The 17555-nt window shown below is 37.9% G+C and overlaps 2 protein-coding genes across 3 annotated transcripts; one reads left to right on the forward strand and one right to left on the reverse strand.

The window, feature by feature from the left end:
• Window positions 1-9: 9 nt before the first annotated feature.
• On the reverse strand, window positions 10-16542 carry LOC145905416 (ATP-dependent DNA helicase Q4-like). Its single transcript, XM_082992603.1, has 25 exons — window positions 16389-16542; window positions 15232-16058; window positions 14977-15095; window positions 14608-14776; window positions 14217-14264; window positions 13882-14094; window positions 13409-13545; window positions 12953-13051; window positions 12421-12591; window positions 11982-12072; window positions 11432-11523; window positions 11064-11201; window positions 10308-10383; window positions 10190-10237; window positions 9379-9517; window positions 8569-8653; window positions 8077-8183; window positions 7941-8020; window positions 2478-2636; window positions 1986-2032; window positions 1671-1752; window positions 1237-1423; window positions 721-847; window positions 537-597; window positions 10-191 (listed from the first exon to the last, which is right to left on the reverse strand). Exons 1-25 carry the CDS (start codon window positions 16532-16534, stop codon window positions 10-12), a joined length of 3630 nt encoding a protein of 1209 aa, XP_082848729.1. The 5' UTR covers window positions 16535-16542.
• Window positions 4067-7496, forward strand: LOC145905417 (dynein light chain Tctex-type 5-like). 2 transcript variants are annotated; one of them, XM_082992606.1, is made up of 7 exons: window positions 4067-4260; window positions 4372-4433; window positions 4689-4799; window positions 5249-5383; window positions 5572-5629; window positions 6206-6326; window positions 6782-7496. In XM_082992606.1, the coding sequence occupies exons 1-7, from the start codon at window positions 4209-4211 to the stop codon at window positions 6945-6947; spliced, it is 705 nt and encodes a 234-aa protein (XP_082848732.1). In that variant the 5' UTR covers window positions 4067-4208; the 3' UTR covers window positions 6948-7496. The 2 variants fall into 2 exon arrangements, with proteins under 2 accessions (XP_082848732.1, XP_082848733.1); XM_082992607.1 differs by having other exon boundaries at window positions 4692-4799.
• Window positions 16543-17555: the final 1013 nt, after the last annotated feature.

Consider the following 17555-nt stretch of genomic DNA (forward strand, 5'->3'; position numbering starts at 1 on the left):
CAATATTTATCATCTGAATTTTAAAATTTCTGCCGTTGCGAGTTTAAGTAATGCATTAAAATCGACGTTCATCTTGGATCTCCAGAATCTTCTTGCTGGGCCCCAGGTTCGAGCCGGATAACGGGGGCTGTCAATTCCATGCAAAATGCGCGCAACGGCCCGACCTGTAATGCTTCCCTCGAAGTCAGCACCTACGTGACAAGCGAATTTTCTTAGAAAAACAAAAACTTGGCCAAAACCACCACGAAAAATGCTGAAACACCACATCACAGCCAAGTCGCCATATTTGCGATCCACATAAAAGTCTATATAACATAGAAATCTGTGCGAATGTTAACGGTTAGGTGTCAACAAAGCAACCACCTGTTAATTTTAGCTATAGATGGAATTTAAAATGCTAAATTATACCTTTAACATTCGCACAAACTTTTGTAGTATTCCCCCAAAACCACAAGGCTACAGAATGTAATGCTTTGTATAGCAGTAGGATGGACCTAGTATTTTGCAACCAATGTTCAAATGAGAAAAATACTTACTATGTACTGTAAGGAACTGTCGGACAATGGCGCGAACATCAGCTTCGACCGCTTCATCCAACTTTAAGCAAAAACCGAAAGTTGTAAAGCAGAATCAACCAGGGTACGATACGGTTGCAATTTAACGGAGACCACAGAAGCATACATTGCAAAAAGAATGAAAAAAAAACACAATAACGTTTACTTCAGCCGGCTGGACTTCAGGAATTTGGTCATCAGCTTTAAAGTAGGTGTTGATTTCTTGTTTCAAGTTCTCGCTTTTCTCCATATCTGCTTCGTCCATACAGTAACCAATGTTGGGATGGGAGTACCTTTAAAAAGTTCAGGGCATTGTAGCTGGCCAAGTAAAATATGATATGGAACACTTCGAAAAAGAAACAGGGGCATTGTTAAACTATGGCAATCATATGGGTTTCACACTTCGCCTTTTAAAAGCAGCGCAAAATCTCGAAAAATCTCGGATTCTCTCTTCCACAGACAATAATCAAACCCTCTATGCACTGTTGTTGTCCTGGTTTTGTCCAACTCAAACAATGCGCCTTTTTTTCACTTTACAAATTACAAATACAATTCGAAAACGTTGATTCAATAAACTTATTACCAGAAGAGCCGTATTGCAGCAATAAAAACATGCCTGGCAGCATTAATATTAATTTATACAAATATAATACTATTACACAGCAACCCAGGAATCACATACCTCTGCATTGTGTTAAAAGCTGTTCTGAGTTGGAATAGTTCTTTTAGCTCCTGGCGTACGACCCGTTGGTGGAGGGAGGCGGTGAGAGAGTCGATCAGATCGTCACTTCCGGCTCGTTTTGTTTTTACCAGAAAGGAGACGTCTTTAAATTCAACGTCAACGCCACTTTTGCCGATGGCGCTACCGCCTATAAGAAAAAACATCTAAATGTCAGGTTTATTGAATCGGCGCAGCAGTTTAAAAGTTATGGCGATTTGACAAAAGGAAATATAGCACTAATAAGAATTGTATTATTATAAAAACACTCGCTAAACTGAACGACATATGACGTGTGCAAAAAGAAAATTGTACTGCTATATTGACTAAGACGGTATACTCGGAACTACACTTTGGAAACTACATTTTATGGTGGGATTTTTTAATAAACCTTTCACCTGTTGACAGACTTGAATCCCAAACGAGCTGCCTTAGATTTTTCTTCAGAGACGATAAGTCGCATTTCAACAAATCGGCAACCTGCATGTATGACGTATAGCAATATATGCAAAAACAACTGATAAAAAATTTACGACAATCAACACTTAAATGTTTGTTTTTTTAGATTACGCATCAGGGTACACGGTTTACAATTGGGTTCAAATTCACTTGATTTACCACGTCACCAATACACAAGCTCCAGTACTAAATTGTCAATGATTTTGTCACGTTTAAAACGCTGATATGAAAGAGGGTTTATCACCGCGACATACCTGAACCAGTGAAAAAGTGATGTTGGAACATGATGCGTCAACTTTATCTGCCGGAAAAAATAATGTGAGGTTTTTGGAAACAAGTGAAAATTAATATTTCTCAGCATGGGATATTCCTTTTTTGATATAAACGAATATGCCACGCCACGCCGTAGCCGAAGGTTTGTGGACATATAGTTCAGAACTGTGAAATTTGTATTTTGCACGTTTAAGAATTTTATTACTTTGTGTAAAAAGGGTCGGGAAGTTATCAGAAAACCACATAATTTCTTTTTATTTCAATCAACGTCAAACTCAAAAAGCTTGCCGCCAGCGACGACCTCTCAAGAACTACACAAGTTGTCAACTATAAGCAACAGAGAAAATAGTGCTTTATATAAAGAGCTGCAGGCAGGACCACCATGGGATTGTCAACTAAAACATCATGCAAGTTAATTGTAAAAAAAATGTATTGTTATGTAAAACATCATTAAAAAACTACCACATAATTACCCATGGTTGAAATGGCCCGGGCCACAGCTGGACACTTTTTAGCAACTTGAACCATTTGTGAAGGTCCTCCGTAGCAACGAATGGAGCAGGTAGTTTCTGTCGGCAAGTACACGTTGATGTGGCCGTCCAACTCGAGGTAGCACATTAGGGTTTCAATTCCTGAACAAGTGAACAAGTTTTTAGTTCAAGTTTGCGATAATATGGTATGATTTGTTTTCTTTCAATTTTTTCAGCAGAAAAGCGGTTCATGTCTGTACTTTCGCACTTTTCATGCCAGTTTTATTGCCAAAAAAGTGTCTCAATTACTAGTTTTGTGAACAAACGACATCTGCACCGACACGTTGAACAATATCGCGCAACAATTCTCAAATAGTTTCTGTCATGTATGCACCATACTAGTTTCCCTGTTTAATGAATCCAATCCAAGAAGAAACTAATAAGGAAATAAAAAATGGCGATTCCATCGAATGGCTTAAAGTTCAGTATTAGGTTTTTGGTACATATTTGGCTACTCACGAAGACTCGACATTGGTAAGAGACGTTAATGCACTTGAGTATAAAATCACAATGGTGCGCAGCAAGTAAAGCACGTAAATCCCATGCCACCTGACAATACAGGCCCAGTCCAATAAACACAGACTTCCACCAGCCTTATAGACATCAATTTATAACCGTCGCATTTGCATTGTCTTTGACAATGGACGTGTTCGAGAATTGTAGGATTAGTTGGGCGGCATGGAGGCGATTGTGGTAGACACAGCGGGCCACTTTTGTGCGTGTTCCCCCAAAAATTATTTGCACAGTCGAACAATTCTAATTCATAGGTGAGTGGTTGTGACGTCACAATGATATATTCTTCCTAAAGTAATTCCAGTGGTTTTGGGCGGAACAGCGACAATTCCTCACTGTTAGCGCTTTAAAGAAAGGCTATTTGGAACAGTCCATAAGGAAGTGGAGGTTGTTAATGACAATATATACAGTAAACGTAAGTCTTGCAAGGATTTTACATAAGTTGAGGCAGTACACACGAATCTTAGTTAGACATGGTGGCAGCGTTTATCAACAAAAATCGAATGCCTGAATATGTTTACTAAACCTGAAATCTTAACACACGAATGTAAAAGTGTTAGAAGACAAGGTGACGCTTTTACCGGTCTTAAAGAACCTTATATTCAACATTACCCCTTTCGATTTTCATCACTTAAAAATGGGTCTAGTTTAACCGAAACATCGAAATAGCTTATTTTTGGGACAGTTTGGCCCGTTTTTCATTATAATGTTGAACTAAGTTTAGCAGGCGTTTTCCTCACAGCTTCATATCAGTTAACTACGCGTCGACAAGAAAAGAGAATTTTTGTTGCAAGTTGATGACGTGGCGAGGTTGAAATAAGTCGTGGGCGGACCAAAAAAAAACTATTACTTACCATAATAAATCCTATTTTGATTGTTTGGCGGCTTGAAGCACTTCAAAATGTTTGGCCAGGCGACAATTCGCATTGGCAAGACAAGACAAACAGATAGTAAATCTCATCGCACACCAATAAAATCCATGTTAACCATTAACTGAACAAAAGAAACCTTTGCCAACTTGTAAACCTTCTTAGACACTTTATTCGTTCGCAGGTGACTTACAGTACATCGCAGTGAGCTCAGTGCATATCTACTAGAAAATTGAGGATTGTCAAACTGGAAAATTGAGGATTTGACAAAAAATCAAACTGCTTGACAGGCATGGAGGGTATGCCAAGAAGGAGATACAGCATTGATGCCATAGCACTGGCAAGTAAGTCCATTGACAGCTTGAGGGTTTAAAGTAAACATGGTCCACATGGAAACCAAATTTCGGTTACTGGAAGGCGCAGTTAATGTTATCGCTATGTTGTTTTTCTGTCAGATGCGAAAACGCAGCAGCAAGATCGCTTTACCAACGATCTGCCTAAGAAGTCGAACACAAAGGTACGACCTAATGTATGCGATAAATGGTTTGTGAGTTGTGATGTCAAAGCCAGCTTCGTGGGCTCTTAGTACATAGCTTGCCACGCATTGTCTGTTTCTGCAATACCTGATAGAAAACCAAGGGAGTATTCAAGAGTGGGAACCAAAATCTATTACCTTTGAGTTAAAAAAAGGTCGGAAACCTTTTGTTGAAAACACTTTCGGATCCAACGACAAAGCCTCTATATTTGGATACAAACTCTTTGATGTTTACAGCAGCGCAGATATTCAATGGCGCCGCAGTATCGCAGATCTTCCATTGACCCATCAAGAAGATCCTCAATATTTGGCGGGAGACGAATGAGCGCCATTGCCACGGCAACGGGGGTAAGTATTCTTACACACCCCAGCAGGGTGGCTTACAATTGAGTGCATAACGGTACATATAACTCATATATAGAGTGGAAGTAGTTTTTTTTAAACCAAAATTTTTTAGTTGTCGACAGTATGCCAACTTATGCATTTTGAATGTATTATGCAGCAAAATAAATCCATGTAATTAACAGAAATGTTATAACTGTCCTAAAAAAATGATTGGACAGTTCTATAAAACTTGACGGACAAACTATATCCCTTATTTTAAGTTTTTAATGGTGGTCCTTATATAGTTTTATTAAAATTGCCTTGACTTAACCAATAGAAAGGCAGAAAAGTTGAAACAACCATACAAACAATATTCAATCCACAAAACAGATTCTCAGAATAGTACAAGTCACGTTCAACTTGAGCTTGTAAAACAATAAAAACCGTACATATTTCCATTTTTGTGTTCTCAGTATATTTACGTCCCCACGACGTTCAGCGGGCTTCCGTTGCAAGAGACGCAAGAGAAATTCGAAAACACTTACAAGTTGGAACCAGACGATGGAACACAGTTTCGAGCACATGTCGTAACCAAAGCGGTGAACGAGGCAAGTTGGACAAAGGTTTTACTAAATTCTCAGCAACAACACAAAATCTATATGTGCAAAAAATCATGATATTCATTGAGTTTGAGAGCTACTAACAGATGTACACAGCTGGTGATTGCATCACTGAAACGTATCTTTGTTCTGTTCTAGCGTCAAAACGGTATAGACTTTAACGGAGTATGTTGCAGGTCATAGATGACATGCTCCCAAGCATCGACGACTACTTCAAGTCACAAATAGAAGCAAGTAAGAACATGGTATACATTGTCGCAATATATCTTGTACGCACTTGCACGTGTTGTTGACGCATAAACAGTAGTTGAGCTTGTGACGTAATAGATTCACTTGTTACAGCATTCGACTTTCATTGAGTGCAATTCATTCTATTTTTAAGTGGCTACCGTGTGAACGTGATTTCTTGGCATTAAAGTTACACGTGATAATACCCGTGACAATTACAAAATTAACAGCACGAGGCTAAACACTTAACAGACCTGTTTACCACAAATATGAGCAATCAAGTCAGGAACTGTGTAAACAGAATTGATAAACCGAATAATAAGAAGCTTTTTTGCTTCAACAACAGCTAAAGGCGAATTGAACAATACAAATGTGGGTTTGGAACCTAAGGAATTAGGGTCCTTATGAGTCAATGGAGGGCATAAATATGAATGCTTGCTCTAAAACCAATGTTTTTTCCCCGTAAAGGCTTTAAGCTCCCAGCAGTCTAATGCATTGCCTCAAAAAAGGTCGCCGGAACCTATTTTACTCTCAAGTGACCCAATAGCAAGTGACGACAGCAGTCTGTTTTAACTAATACAGGAAGGATGATGGGCAACTGGTACACGAACAAGGCAGATGCGAATGTTAGTGTGGGCGGAAAACTCGCGAAGCTTCTTGTGACAGAAGTGAAAGACAAAATGAAGACGCTCGACATGAAAAGGTGAATATTTTATTCGTTCTTTTGCATGATACAGCACATATCTAGCGCCGACAGACATTGTCCCTCACACTACACAAAATTATGTGCTGTAAAATAAACCAGAGTTTTTATTTCTTTTCCAACGGGTCTTGTGTTTTAATCTTTGGGCTTCCAACTTTTTCACCATAACTTTACGAAAACAGCACATTTTTACGAGAGGTCTATAGATCTGATCAGAACACTTATTTAGTATTGACCTTGCGATTTTAAGCAAACAACAGATTGTAAGCGTAACAAGACGACACTAAAAACTCCAATATAAGGAACCGAATGTGCCATTGCATAAACATGCATGTCTTCCGCGCCTTGCAATTTTAAGCAACAACAGATTGTAAGCATATAACAAGATGACCTGGAAACCCCAATCTAAGAAACCCATACATGTGCCAATACTTAAACATGCACCTCTTCCGCAGGTACAAGTTCGTTGTGAACGCATTCGTGGGCGACAGCGCCGGCCAGCGGATGTTAATTGCCAGCAAAAGCCTCATGAACAACGACACCGATGGCCACGTAACCGTACAAAGGCAGACGTCCAAGTATTACGCGGTGGTGGTCGTGCACGCCTTGTATTTCGAATAAGTCCGTGTTTCTTTGTCAAAGTAGTTGATCGCCGCGCATTTGCATTGTTTAAAAAGCCATGATGCTGTTCCTTATGCATAATTGCGCAGAAACAGCATATATTTTTTACTGTCACTGGACACGTCTGTGCTAATTTGTTCGGTTATTCATTTGCTGCAATTGGAAACACAGTTTGTAAGTTAAACATATTGTGTACATGGGTAAGGTGGCTATTCCACACAATGCGTGGCACGTTTCAGCTGTCAGCGATACTGGCATAGGTATTGATTTTGAAATAAACTCTGCCGACGATTTGTTTCCACAACTAATGGTCAACAACCAACATTTTCACCCAAACAAGCACTGAATCAAAGCAATATTTAAACCATCCATTGTCACAAAGTAGTTTCTGTGTCCATTTGGTTTTGGAATCGTCCTGCTGCAAGTTTTTGAGCCAACATGGCCGACATTTTTTGTATCAAAAAGTTCTGTTGCCACTTAACAGTGTTTGCGTGATTTTTGCTCATTTCAACATTTCGTCAGAGATCTATTTTTGTAATACAACTGCACACCCCAAATCGTCTGCTAAAACTTTCAGTTTCTCCGTAAAGATGCGCATAGTTTGGTGCCTAATGGATGACGGTGATTGTATAGTCACCACAAAGTGGAAGTCTTTGCCAGGTTGTTAGGTCGGCAAAACCGTCCATAGTCAACAGACTGGCACAGTTCACATGATGGAAAAACGGGATTGGCTTAACGCACACATGCATTAAATGTATTGCACAACTAACGGTTGCGTTTGTAATAATGACGTAGCAATTTAACTTTATTGCACTTATTTAACTTGGTTATTATAATTTCGTCGCAGCACCCAGATGTGATAGAATACAAAAAAAGCATTTGCGAGATTTGGGGAAAGGGTTTTGGGTTCATCTTTAATTTTTTCATATGTAATTCAATTTTATATTAAAGAGCAAATTTCTCATTAAATTTATACAAGTCCCAGTCTCTAACCTTCCTTGGAAACGTCCAATTTCTCCACCGATTCGTCGATTGGAATAGCTGCAAAATGTCCCTCGCATTCTTGATTCAATCTGCGAGAAAAACAGCTCAACAATTTGACAAATGACGACAGAAAACAAATATTTACTTCTGGCAATGGCAAGCTCGAAACAGGCTCCTGACAAGTTGTTTCACAGTGTAACGGTCGACCGTCTTGCCGTAGGTGTGTCTGCCAAGCTCAAACAAATCTCCTCCCTGTTAACAAATTAAGGATTAATCACACTTCAGGTTTAATCGAAGTATAAGAAATGCCATAAAGTGATTTTGCGCTGAGCCCACCAAAGTTCAAAAAAACGATTCCATTTTAAACGTTTTTTTGCATTTATCAACTATTTTTCGCATTTGCAAATTTTTAAATGCAAAGAATAATATTTTTTTGAAAAAATTAATTCACGTTTAATCGTGCCAGAAGGACAGATAAACGTGAAACCTGGCTAATTATTATATTAATAATCCAGTATACGTTACCCTTTACAATACCGTTACCACGAAGGCGAAACTTCGGTGAACACAAGTATACGTTTAATTGTGCCAGAAAAACAGATTAATTGAAGTATGACAAATATATTGAGCAACATACGTCAGCATCCAGAAACAAATGACAGTGAGCCGGTAATCCATCCCTTCCAGCTCTTCCTACTTCTTGCACGTAACGTTCAAATGATCTGAGAAGTGCGAAATAACATTTACTCGTGAAAGGGGTTATTTTTCATTTTGTGATAGGATTTATAATGGTGGCCTGAAAAATATTTAAATAAAAGCAAAATATACGAAACGCGTTTTTTTTTTTTTCAACATGATGAAAAAAGTACCTATTGTCAAAACGTGCATATGCCTGGTTATAAATTTAATCAATAATTATATTTTTAAAGTCACATTAATTATAATTGCTTTCAGGCATAGGCGTCGATTTAGGGGTGACTCGGGTGACATGTCACCCCTCACAAACAAACAGGGGTGACAACGCATGCATTGTCACCCCTGGATTTCGTTTAAATTAAAAATTCTTGTCAGAAAAAACACATACTTTATACTTAGCATTAGCTATTTTCAAACGACCTGTATTATCACCGTCACAATCATGACAAACACAAGTGTCTCGTGGATTGTTTCGGTGACACGAAATGAAATTAAGGTCTTTTACCGATGTTTAGGGCGATACGACTGACGAAGTGTTTTTTGCGTATTTCTAAAACCTGGAAAAGTCACCCTTAATATTTTACAAAACGTTAAAAAATCGACGCCTATGCTTTCAGGTAAAAACAATCATTCCGAAATCGGGAAGTGATATCGCATTAAATCAGCCCTTCAAACCACACGAAAGCAGACGTAGCCAGCGATAATTCATAAACCATAAACCAGGTTGCCGACGAATCAAAAATTAATCCACCTCGGCATGTTGTAGTGGATCACACCTCTGACGTCATGCTTGTCGATTCCCATACCAAAAGCGACGGTAGCTACCACAATACGAAGTTGACCGCTCATGAAACGGTTTTGAACACGTCTTCTTTCGGCTGCTGACATTCCTGCGTAGTTTTGAGAGAAATATTAATCAGTGCACAGCAGTGTTTACCAAACTTTTTTTCCAGCGGAACCTGGCACAGGTATTTAAGTCGACTATCGACTACAAAAGAAACATCGTTGTTGTTTTTTCCTTCAAAACAAAAAACTTTTGTGTGCCTGTTGCCCAAAGACTTGACCGACATATTCAGACGTTTTTGTCTGAAATTAGTTAACTCACGAAACCCTTCACAATTTTGTTATTAACACTTGGGAATTCCGCGAAACCCACTTTAGAAATCGATTGCGTACAGTAGATTGACACAGAAAAACTCTTACGTCACAACAACCGCATAATAAATAAACCAGTGGTTCTCGACCGGGGGCCTATAGAGCATTGTCAAGGTGTCCCCAGTAACCTCTAAGTACTCACGCCATAAATGACTGATAAAGTATATTTCCGAAATATGTTTACGCATTTTGCAATATAAGCCAAAATTTGCATGCAGAAGCTTGTTCCAGCTTTGTAATATCGCAGACAAATAGGCATTGTGAAATGAACCTTTAGACGTAAATCTCAGCAGAACCAAAATATTTAGGAAAATCTAAAGGGTCCGAGACTACTCTTGACGTCATCAAACCGGGTTTGCCGGGACAAAAAGGTTAAGATCCACTGAAAATAAACTAACTTATTGTACCTGCATGATAGCAATCCGCTTCATAGGCGATGGCTTTTCTTTTGGCTCCTGTAACCCAAAGTTATCGCTCAGCATGGAACAATGTATGTGAACATGTATGCGCAAAAAGACCACCTACCTTTAGAGGAACCGCCCCTTTTACGCTTTCTTGTATTTTGTTCTTCGGGTTTTGTGTCGTTGGCTGTGCATTCAACCTATCACAGAAACAAAATGGAAAAATATGTTTTCTAGGTTAAAATCTATTGGCTTTCATTTGAGAAAAAAATATTTCGCTCTAAAGCATCTTCAGTGTCTGTAAAAACAACGTAGAAAAGAGTAAAGCACATATATCAGTTACCAGGAATCTACAACACAAACAATATACGCAAAGTATTAGTCAGTGGTTTCGACCATTGGCATGGACAAAAGTGTCCAAGTAACAGAAATATCTATTTTTCAAAGAATTTTGTGCCTAAACTTTTGTAAAAACAACATGCCATTAGGCACGCTTAATCGTTTTCTGCTTCGTGAGGCGACATACCAAGAAAATAATCGCTTAAACTCCAAAAATAGAAAAACAGACACTCTAAAAAATGGGGCTGAGACACTGGTTCTAGCTTTTCTGTCGCTATGTTCGCGTCGAATTTTCAGTCATGATTTGTCAGACGTTCATCAGCAGCTATAAAATGACAAACAGTGTTGGACGGTTGGTGTCCGTTCCAAGCGCTCCGAAAGGCCAAAGAGCTTTCCGCATTTTCCCCCAAACAAAACTGGTCTGGTTGCGACACTGGATGTGGTTTTAGTCGTTATTCAGAGTACCTTTGTTGGGAATTTTAAATGCTGTAATGGTGCTGAAAACTTGACCGTTTTAAGCGCAAGCAAGCGTTACACTTACAGGGACAGGCGACGGCCGGGTTTGCAGTTTCGTTCGTAGGAAGGAGGAAACCCTGGAAACGTCGTCACGCCTCGTGCAATAAATAATGATGGAATCCAAGTTTCCGAACCTCTTTCCCATCAGCAATTGCTCCAGGGACTGAAAAGAGTCAAAAAATGTGCATTCAAAACCACACCCAAATATTTGGAGGGGAGCCAAGACTATTTGGTAAACACGGGCAACGAAAAATCACTGACTTAGAACCCAGAAATTTGGGAAATCAGTCGAACGACGCAAAGTAAAGACTAAAAAAGTTGTGTGTTTCGTTTCGTTGCTAAACGAACAAATTTTTTAAAAATCACAATATAGAACACGTAACACCCTTTTACCTCGTCTTTATATTTGTCTCGAGATATGGACAAATTTAAGTTCGGTGGCAAGTCCATCTTTATGATCATCCCACTTTCTTTATCCTGAATACCTGAACAAGCGACAACAAGTTTACCATTATTTTCAGTACTTGTCCAAGCCAATACAAAACGTGATTAAGCATGTTTAACATTTAAGCCTCCTAGCATATAAGTAATATAAGTTTAGTAGAACAAGCGCAAAAACAGCTTAAAGCGTAACTCCCCACAAAAAAATGCAAATTGAAAAATTGTGTCGCAAGATGTTCCCGACTTCAAAAGCTGAAAATAGCCAAAAAGAATAAGGTTAACCACGTCTGAACTGCATAAAAGTTTTTAAAATGTGCAACTTGATCATAAAATAGTCTATTAAGGCGCCAATTTTTGCTTATTTCACAAGTCGTTTGTCCTAGAACAGGACTTGTTCAAAGCAATTTGGTTTACATAATTACAACTTAGGAAACTGCTAATACGCATGGTTTGCGATAAGCGGACGATCCAATCAGCTTAAGAATCAAAGTTATCCACTCACCCAGTTGCTTAGCAACAGAGTGACAAGAGGTCATGGTGGCCGTAGCGGTCAAACCTACCAGGCATTTAACACCGAGCTGTTCTTTCAGTATCTGAAATCACAAAATCCCAAACTACTTAACTGTACGTAAGTTGAATTGTCATAGAAGACAGCACGAATCAGCTTGTGATGTGTCTGTTGTGTATTAGCATGAAGAAAAACTCGTAGTGGCAGAGGATTAGGGTCAGCATGAATTTGAAATTCAGAAATATTAATTTTGACCAACAGCATCATGCGACACTATTAAATTTTTTGGCACTACAACGTAACTTTGTAACATAAGGGGCCAAAAATTGATTAAGTTTTTTGATAAAATGATTGAAATTTTTTGTGAACTTGTGAAAAAAGGGCATTTGCCTCAACGTTTCCTAGAGAAAAACAACGCATTTCTTTATCTTACCTCGCAAACACGGAGATAGGAGGGCCGGAAACTGTGGGACCACTCCGCCAAGCAGTGACATTCATCGATACACACGAACGATATAGGGGGTAGTTGCGATAGCGGGCTGTATCGTGGAGGCATCCCCGCCCATTTCATGAGGGCTTCTGGCGACACCAGCAGAATGTCCACCTTAAAAAAATACAAATATCTTAATCTCTGAACTTGAGTAGGCATCATGGTAGATGCAAAAGAAAGTCACCAGACTATGTGGACATATGCGGTTCACGTATACAAGTCTATGTGACATAGAAATATGTGCATATGTTAGATTATGAATCAAAGTAGTATTTTAATTTTAATTTATTACCAAAAATAACAGGCTCTGTTTACACCTGACCATTAACATTTGCATAGATCTCTATGACTTTTCCATTTACACACTAAATGAAACAGGGTATATTCTTGTAATTTCGAAAAATACCCTAGACATGAAAGGATAACCTAAGCCCAGCTTTTCATAGTTTAGAAGAAAAAAAAAAATTAGACCAACATTTCGGGCTTCAATTTCTTTCATCACTTTTTCTCGTTGATCTTTCGTCATTCCTGAATGTAGTCTCGTCGCTTTCAGAAACTTGGGCAATCCATGAACCTGTGGTACACCCACAAAAAGAATTAAGTATTTCTTAAAACTTACAGTTTAATGGCATCAAACAACCCTTCAAAAATTTCCATTGGTTAAAAATTTGTTTCTGTAAAATTAACATTTTCAAAACCTATTGCTATATGGTATTTATGAGTGAGATTCAGTAAGAAAATTCATTCCAGGATCTTGAAGTTGTAAAATCCTATAAACTTGCCCTTTTAATATATATTTTACTGATTTAAAGTGGCGTTTTTGAGTCACACTGCCCTAACAGAATAAAATCATTGTTTCTAAGTCATTTTAAAACACAAAACCCAAAAAAATTAAATTTAAAAAGGGATTATCTTCACGTTGTAAGCCTACCTGGTCATCCATAAGTGAAACTAAAGGTGAGACGACAAGAGTGATGCTTTGTTGTTTAGATGAATACAAATGTGCTGGAAGTTGGTAGCATAGAGATTTGCCAGAACCAGTTGAAAGCACAAGCAATGTTGGTTGTCCTGTTACAAATCATTTAACATAAAATCCACTGTGTTTAGTTTATATTTGATTTGTTTACATTTTACACGATGTTTGGCTTACATTTATTTATTGTGTATAGAAGGTAGAGCATTTGTGAGCTAATATGATGATTAAACATTTTAAAAATTACACACAATTTTAAAATTATTGGAAAAAAAACGTTGTGTGTGTTCTATGTTTATTGTCATTTTTTTAGCGAAAACATGGAAAAGACAGGTAAGATTTTTAAAACATGTACAGCATATTAGTGGAGGACAATTTAAAAAAGCCCAATTTTGTAAAAATATTGGTATAGTATAGGTTAATCACAGTACCGCATAATATTCTCTTGATTGCCTCTTCTTGTCCTTTTCGAAAGTCAGTAAAACCAAACTTTTTCAATGCATCCTTAACTTCAGTTCTGTCGTAATTTGCACTGTTGTATACTGGACTTGCACATTCCAGCTTGACTCTTTGGCTCAGAGAATTGTCATAGACAACTGTGCCATCCATCATTTGACTCTTTTCAATCACATCCATCAGAAATTCTGCACAAACGACACAAATATATGATAGTTTTACTTGCATCATTTACTTAGTAAGTTTTTTTTGTCTACTGCACCGTTTTTTGATTACCAGTTTCAAGAAGAAAGTGAAAAATGGAAATTACCTGTCGGTTCTTCATCATTTAGATTAACTTCGGACTTCTTTGATGAACCTGAACAAAAAAACAATTTGATGAAAATTTACAAGCCATCCGGGGCTGATTACATGAAGATTAAAAACAGTTAATCAATAAATTGGTATCAAATTAACACATCATTATTCGCTATAAGCTGTAGTAACAAATCCATTGCCTATTACACAAATTATATGGATCAATGCAAAGGTTCGACTCTTTTGCTAGATTCCTTGCCTACTTTAAGAAGAGTTATTTATAAACATGATATTTACTCTATTTGTTAACAATATAGAACAGCTCGCCAATGGATATGATTATTTCAATAATTTTTCTCTCTGTTTCAACTAATTATCACAGGGAAATTGTGCAGAACATATACCTTTGAAATTGGGTTGGTTTTTGCACTTGCTCGCCCAGTGACCATGTTCCCCACATTTAAAACACTTATCCTCGCTGCGGTCACGGAATTCACTCTTTGCCCCACCACTTCGACCTTTCCATCCACTTCGAAATGAATATCCTTTCTTTTGCAGCTTCTCTCTATAAACCTGTGTACAACACATGACATTGAAAACACACCGGTTATTACAATAGTACAAAACCATATATATATACTACAAAACCAATATTATGTCTACAAACAAATCTATTGTTATTAGATGCATTTGTAAAATATTTATTGGAATTAAGTGAGTAGTTTACATACAAGGGTGCTGCACATATTAAATTTTGCCAATTAATACTAAACCTGTTTTCTTAAAAATCTTCCTTTGCCACGCTTTGAGAAGCACTTCTGCTTCATGTTAAGTCGAATAAAATTTGTGTTTGAAGAACGCTTGTTGCTGCTGCCGCTGTTACTAGTGCCACCTATAGGAAGGAAATTATTTGATTTAGTACATGCAGTGACTGCCAAATGCTTTTGAATTGTGGTGAAATAAAACAATACAATTTCAAACTCCGTACATCTTAGAAAACAATTCCATGGACTTTTATGTAAACATACCTGCTGAAAAATTGCATTTAACTTGGCTTGGGATGTCAGTTTCATTTTTATTGTCTTTTGACACCATTTTGGTCACTGGTTTACTATCAGTGGACTCAGGAATTATTTTATCATTAGTAGAATCCATTTTGTCATTAGTATTTGACAATAAATTGGCCTCATTAAAATCACCACAGACAACATCGTCTTTATTTTCATGTTTGGATGAATGCTGACTGTCGTGTGTTGGTTGATTTTGAGTCACATCAGATGGCTTATCATCATTATATTCAATATCCGGCATATCATTTTCGAGCTTAAAATTCTTGTTTTGAATTTGCAGCAAGTTAGATAAGTCCTCCGTATTGTCATCGAGCCATGATATGTCAATGCATTTCGTCCTTATTTTTTTGCTTTCTATATCTTGTTTCAGGCCAAGAGGCTTTCTGCAGGGTGTTTTTCTTGTGTGGACTACAGGGGTGGCTACTTTTTTAACTTCAGGTAATATGGCTGGCATTTCTTCAGCAGCCAAATCACTTTCTCTGTACACTGGTTGTGATTGCAATGTATTTTTGATGGTTGTCCTTTGCCTGTGGTTTATCGATGTTGGAAGTGGTGACAACGACTGGGATGACAAATTTTTGCGAAGGTTTTCCCTGCATCTACTGTAAGTTACAAGCTTTGACATATTCTCGTCATCTTCTACTTGTGTTTTCTTGACCGCTTTCTCAGATTTTGGGACAGAAGGTGAGTTGCATTTTAGCAATTTTTCACCCCATATCCCAGTGTTTGTGACTCCATTTTGATTGTTGCTTTCTTCCTGTCTTTTTCCCTTGGAATTCTTTAATCTTAAAAAAGTTGTACAACATTAATTTAATTGGAGGCAACTGGAATATTTCGTTTTGTGGGTGCCTCTAAAATGCCATTGTAGGCATTGAGTCTAGACATTGTAAGAATAGTAGGCATTGAATCTAGGCATGAACAGCCTATGATGCTTAGAATCAATGCCTACAAAACAATGCCACCATGCATAAACTCAATGCCTACAATGCCTAGACTCCATGCCTACAATGGGTTTTTAGATGGACCATAGTTTTGTGGTAAGTGTGGCTACTTCAATTCAAACCAAAATGTTATTTGTACACTCTCATATGAAGACTAGTGCCACAGCCACTGACCTTGCATATTGGATGTACAACTTTTTGGCTTCAACGTTTTTGTCAATATCCTCTTTTTTAGGTGCGAATCCACATTTTTTTGCAAAATCCAATTCCCACTTTTTAATCTTTACCTTAATTTCCAACAATTTCATTTCATCGCTCATATTGTTCAAGTTTTTCAACATTTTTTACAATGAAATTAAAACTGCGTTTGGCGCCAATTTATGCGTGATCTTCTACAAGGGGAATTACCCATAATTAAAAGACCACTAGAGGAAAAAAATCCATGAAATATAAAATGCTGTGTGATCATTTAGGAATAACAATGGACTGACTATGACAAGAAAGAAATTACGTCCCCCGTTTTAATAAAGTTTTGCCGCTCGCTTTTTACATTCCGTTCATAAGCGAAGGAAATTGACTGCAGCACGCTTGCAAGATTACAGTCGCAGTAATCGATCCGACGGCAAATCGATCGGTCTTCAAAGCAAGTATGTTTTGTAAGAGGAACCATTTAGTAAATTGAAATTGCCTTTTCAGGAATCGTCGAGATCAAATACTGCTCAGACTTTAGTGTAAAACTCCTTATAACAACTAAGTTAGTTGGCACACGGCAGTAAAAGTTTAGACCTATAGGTAAAACTATAAACATTTGGAAAGGTTACATTTTGTGGTCTAAAACGTTATGTATGAAACAGTTTGCAAGCAATATACCATAGTGTGTGCTTGGTTTCAAGATGTCTAGGGTATATGTGTTGCTATTGTCGCAAATATCCAAGGACAATCTACAGGCGTTAAAGGAAACCACAGGAATTTCAGCATCAGCACCGCAGATTAGCCGCTGGGCAACGAAAACAGGTGGCCACAATGAATTGAGCCAAACAGGGTACCGCAATGTAGGACTGTGTACTGAATAAGATCCAGGCCACAATATTGTTGTGTCGTGTTTGTCAAAGCACGAAACGCAAATACACATAGTTTACACTGTGTCGTTCGGTAGTTAAACAAAGCACTGCTCGCAGAACTTTTCGGCAACGGGGGTCAAACTGTGCTTCGAGATGTTGATAACATCGGGCGCATTTGAAGGAAAAAAACTGTTGCTGCTTTGTTTCGTCACATACGAACCGAAGGCGGCACTTTTAAGGTTTCAGGCAGTGGTTGCTATTTAATTTGGGCGGTTGTGAT

Source organism: Ascidia mentula, chromosome 6 (assembly GCF_947561715.1).
Source record: "Ascidia mentula chromosome 6, kaAscMent1.1, whole genome shotgun sequence".
Taxonomy (NCBI): domain Eukaryota; kingdom Metazoa; phylum Chordata; class Ascidiacea; order Phlebobranchia; family Ascidiidae; genus Ascidia; species Ascidia mentula.